Source organism: Mus caroli, chromosome 1 (genome assembly GCF_900094665.2).
Source record: "Mus caroli chromosome 1, CAROLI_EIJ_v1.1, whole genome shotgun sequence".
Taxonomy (NCBI): Eukaryota; Metazoa; Chordata; class Mammalia; order Rodentia; family Muridae; genus Mus; species Mus caroli.
Window position 1 is genome coordinate 78,771,511 of NC_034570.1, and position 5,390 is coordinate 78,776,900.

General features: G+C 46.5%; 1 protein-coding gene across 3 annotated transcripts in view; it reads left to right on the forward strand.

The window, feature by feature from the left end:
* The window catches only part of Armc9 (armadillo repeat containing 9), a 126,464-nt gene that overhangs the window by 115,088 nt on the left and 5,986 nt on the right, over positions 1-5,390 (forward strand). Inside the window, exon 24 of one of the 3 annotated variants that reach the window (XM_021162986.2) lies at positions 2,961-3,234. The exons of the other annotated variants lie outside the window; for them this stretch is intronic. Coding sequence (XP_021018645.1) covers positions 2,961-3,024 — 64 coding nt within the window. The 3' untranslated portion in view covers positions 3,025-3,234. Of the gene's footprint in view, positions 1-2,960; positions 3,235-5,390 lie in introns of those variants that run through there. 3 annotated transcript variants of the gene reach the window in all.

Here is a 5,390-nt window from a genome sequence, read left to right on the forward strand (position 1 = left end):
GGCTCAGCAGGTAAGGGCTATTCTTCCAAAGGTCCGTAGTTCAAATCCCAGCAACCACATGGTGGCTCACAACCATCCGTAACAAGATCTGACTCCCTCTTCTGGTGTGTCTGAAGACAGCTACAGTGTACTTACATGTAATAAATAAATAAATCTTTAAAAAAAAAAAAGAAAGAAAAAGAAAAGAGAAAGAGAGAGAAAGAGAAAGAGAAAGAGAAAGAGAAAGAGAAAAAAGAGAAAGAAGAAAAAATTAAGAGCCGTTTGAAGCAGGATGGAACCATTTATGCTTTGCAAATAGCGTGGCCGGTCATCCCAGTACTTAGGAGGCAGAGACAGGAAGACCAAGAGAGCCAGGCATAGGGCTGGAGATAGTTCAGTGGGTAGGACTACGCCACAATAGAGACCTGAGTTTGGGTTCCCAGCTCCCCTGTAAAAGGCAGGTGTGGCTTTGTACACCTGTTAACTCCATGCTGGGGAGGAGGGAGGAGAAGACAGGATTGCTGGGACTTGCTAGCCGGCCATTGTAGCCAAGAACAAAAACAAAACTAATAACAAAAACTGTGAGCTCCAGATCACTGAGAGACCCAGTATCTGGAGGATAAAGTGGAAAAGATAGAACAGGAAACATACTCTCATCTTCTGGTCTCCCAGTGGGAATGCACCTGCATGTATCCGTGAACATATACTCTGTGTACGCACCTGCAAATGCACACACACACACACACACACACACACGCATGCACGCATACGCGTGCCCACAGTACAAAAGTTCCAGGTTAGCTCAAATTACATAGCTACACTCGGTATTTTTTGTGTTTTGGTTTTGCTATTTGTATAGTTCTTTGCTTTGAGGCAGAGTCTCACTGTTTATCCCAGGCAAGCCTCAAGCTCCAGCTGCCCTCCTGCCCCAGCCTCCCCAGTGCTGGCATTATAGGCACTTTTCATTAGGCCTGGAAAGACCCCATCTTTAAAAACTATAAAATTACATTCAGATTATATTTATTTATATAATGCACACATGAAGCATAATGATTCTTTGTTTTTTGTTTTGTTTTATTTTTTGAGACAGGGTTTCACTAAGTAGCTCTGGTTAGCCTAAAACTCACTATGAAGACCCAGGCTGACCTCGAACTCATTGAGAGCTGCCTGTTCCTGCCCATCTAGTGCTGGGATTATAGGTGTACGCCATCATCCCTGGTGGCATAAATGAAATTTTGCAATAAGATGTGGTCCTGGGACCGGGGAGATGGCGCAGTAACTCAAAGCACTTGCTGCTTATGACATCGAGCCACAGTGCTCCTCTCAAGGGGAATAGAGTCTATTACAGAGTCAAACATGAGTGGCCATGGCCAAGAAACTCAGACCGCGGCCACCCAAATTCAGTGTACCAACGAGGTAATAGTCTGATTGTGCTTTTTATAGTAACAGAACACAGAAAGTCCTAAACCAAGGCACTTTTCAAATACATTGATGGAAACGTATAGGAAGTGGTTACCGTAGACAGGGTGCCTCTGCTGCAGGTTTCTGCTGCAATGCAGTGACTCTGCCCTGTAGTGGGTGAGAATGAGAATGTGGTCAATACATACCAAAAAGTTGTATCCATTTGTCTAGGATACTAGAGCAGATGTGGATTGGGCAAGAAATGGCTGTGTCCGGGGCTGAAGATCCCAAGAGAAACTGGGTTAGACCTGCACTACTCTAACCTCTCCACAGCCACTGACATTCTAAGCTGCCATGGAGAGCATTCAGTAGAAGGTGCAAGCTTTCCTCCTGGGGACTTTCTGCTGCTCTAGCAGAAGACCTGGCTTTAGTTTGAAGCACCCACCTCAAGCAGTTCACTACCATATATATAACCCAGCTCCAGGGACTCGAACAGGTTCTTCTGACCTCTGAGGCCAGGCACACATGTGGTACACATACATACATACATACATACATGCCCTCACACATGCACATAAAGAAGAGAGAGTTGGATCCTACATGGACAGACATAGTGATGCACATCTTTGCTCCCAGCACTCAGGAAGCAGAAGCAGGTGGATCTGTGAGTTCAAGGTCAGCCTGGTCTACATAGTGAGACCCCACCTCAGAAAAAAGCCTCAGATCCTGTTCCCAATATATTTCATTATTCCTATGCATATATTCCAAAATGTTTTAAAATTAAATCCAAAATACTTCTATCCCAAGCATTTCAGATAAAAGACACACATTCGGGCTGGTGAGATGGCTCAGTGGGTAAGAGCACCCGACTGCTCTTCCGAAGGTCCAGAGTTCAAATCCCAGCAACCACATGGTGGCTCACAACCATCTGTAACAAGATCTGGCGCCCTCTTCTGGAGTGTCTGAAGACAGCTACAGTGTACTTACATATAATAAATAAATTAAAAAAAAAAAAAAAGACACATTCTTTCCTGGAACTCACTCTGTAGACCAGGCTAGCCTTGAACTCACAGAAATCCACCTGCCTCTGCCTCTCGAGTGCTAGGATTAAAGGCGTGCACCACCATGCCCAGTTGCTGCAGTTTTTTTAAGTATGAGAAGAGAGTTTCTTTTTTTTTTTAAGATTTATTTATTATTATACATAAGTACACTGTAGCTGTCTTCAGACACTCCAGAAGAGGGTGTCAGATCTCATTACATTGTGAGCCACCATGTAGTTGCTGGGATTTGAACTCAAGACCTTTGGAGGAGCAGTCAGTGCTCTTAACTGCTGAGCCATCTCTCGAGTTTCTGTGCCCCTTCCCTCATGTGCCTCTCCAGATAACATGGCCGTTCAAGATACAGTATTTAGTACATCCAGCTAAAAGCGACACTTTGGAATCAGAGACCGAGGATAGCAGAAGAGGAGAGCCCAGTATCTTGGGAGCACACATGTGGATTGTTGGTGGCCATCAGACACCTGCCTTCACTCAGTGTGCTTTCTTCTCTCCTGTTCCCCACCTATCTCCACCACTGTCTAGGTCTCATTATTCTCAGGACGAAGTGTCTGTAGCAGCAACCAAGAGCCGGTTCCAAACCTACTGAGCAGAGAACAGCCCCTAAGCGCCTCCTTTGTGCCTGCATAAGGAGAGGACACGGGATCCTCTGCTGGGGTGCTCAGCTGCTGGGGTGACTCAGCAGCATTCCAATTACAAGTGAAGATGCAATCTCTCTGGTGTCTTGTATTGCTCTTCTCTGCCAGCACAATGTCCCCATTGATAAACAGCACCCTAATAAATTCCTGCCTATCTTCGGGGCACCTCCCAATGAACACATACGTCCTACTGCCATGTGTTCCCGAAGCAAATGACTTTCTGTAAGTCCTGGGTGAGTGCCCTCCTGGACTTCCTTTCTCCTGCCTATTCTAATGTGCCCTAGTCCGACTGTTCTCTCTCCACCCAGGGCCACTTCCTGGCTCCAGCTCTAGGCAGTTAGCTCACCATGGGGGCGGGGGGAGCCCAGAGGCTGCTCTGCATCTGGCAGTGCCCTTTCCATCACCCCTACAGAAGTTGAGGACAACTCCTTGCCAACACACCCTCCTCTTGCAGCACCAACCAAGACTCGGAGAGCTTTGGCGGAAGGGGGAGGGGGTGGGGTCTTGGGTGCTACCAAGGGCTGCCTCCCTGATGCTCCAGCAGGCCTTCAGTCCTCCTCTGCTAGTAGGAAGGGCCAGCCAGAGGGAGCTCCTGCCTGAGGAATCTTTCCCTGACCCAGGAAGGTGGTGAGCTACTTAGCAGAGTTCCAATGGCTGTCGTACAATGTGAGTCAAAGCTCTTCCAAAAGACATTACACCTATCTAGACAGAGAGAGAGTTAAGCTGTGGACTCTTGTGAAGGTGGGGCCTGCAGGAAAGCCAGGGAGGGAGCAAGTTCAGTCCAAAGGCTTCCTGCTCACCTCCTTACTTTTACTGGCATAAGGTAATCTCTTGTTGTTCAGGCTCCCAGGCAGTTAGTTAGCTAAGTCCCAGCCGATAAGTTCCAATTTGATTCAGTCTGGGTATCTGCTTTAATCCCACTATACTGGGGAAACCCAAATCCTATCCTCAAGCCCAATTGACACGGAGAGACAGCCATCTCCTCTGACTCCCCCTGCGGAAGGCCAGTGTCCTCTCCTGTTGCCGGGAGGAGGGCACAGCTCCCTGCACCCTGATGTCAGGGCCCCTCTCTCCCTTCTCCATGTCTTCTGCCTATCACCTCTGCTGAGCCCTGGCTCCACTTACGTGACTCACAGCGTCAATACTGGCCAGCCTCTGCAGCCGTTGAGGACTGGCTCCAGACTAAATGCCTGGACTGGCCAGTCTGCCTCCGGACTTGACTGAGGACAGGCCCAGGAGTACAGCACCAGCTGTGCCTCTGCCATTGCAGGACTTGTGTGGCTCACAAGGGCAATTTTCACTTCTTTCTGTGTTGTTGACCTGGGTAACTCTGCTTGCTTCATAGTCATACCTTCTCTAAGTGAGACTACACCTTCAGATGGTTGACACACTGGACATGTGTGTGTATTTTACCGCAATTTAAACATTAAGTGGTGTGGGGGTTGGAGAGATGGCTCAGCGGTTAAGAGCACTGACTGCTCTTCCAGAGGTCCTGAGTTCAATTCCCAGCAACCACATGGTGGCTTGCAACCATCTGTGATGGGACCCCATGCCCTGTTCTGAAGACAGCTACAGTGTACTCACATATATTCAATAAATAAATAAATCTTTTTTTAAAAATTAAGTGTTGTGCCAGCAACAAAATAACAAAATCAGAATATATATATGTACATGTATATGTATATATACACACATACATATACACACACATATACATATACACACACACACACATATAGTATCTAAATAGATATATAAGTATTAGGTAGGTAGATAAACAAGATCCTGTCTCAAGATATATAGGTAGACAGCCAGACAGTTATAGAGGTAAAAATAAACTTAAAAAAAAAAAAAATAAGGCCACAGTTTCCTCCTAAGAAACTCCAAGATTGTAACCCTCGTTTATGGGATGCCTATGCCTGGGACTCCGATGCAGCCTCAATGTTCTTTAAACTTTTTTAAAGACAGGGTCTCACTATTGTAACCTTGGTTGACCTGGAACTTGATATGTAGACCAGGCTGACCTCAAACTCACAAAGATCTGCTTGTGTCTGTCTCGAGTGCTGAGACCAAAGGCAGGTGCCACCACGGCTGGCTGTCTTTATTATTTTTAATTATATGTGTATATGTGCGACTGTGCATGTAAGAATTCAGATGCCCACCCTATAGTTGGAACAACATGATCAACTAACTAGTACCCTGGAGCTCTTGTCTCTAGCTGCATATATATCGAAAGATGGCCTAGTCGGCCATCAATGGAAAGAGAGGCCCATTGGACTTGCAAACTTTATATGCCCCAATATAGGGGAATGCCAGG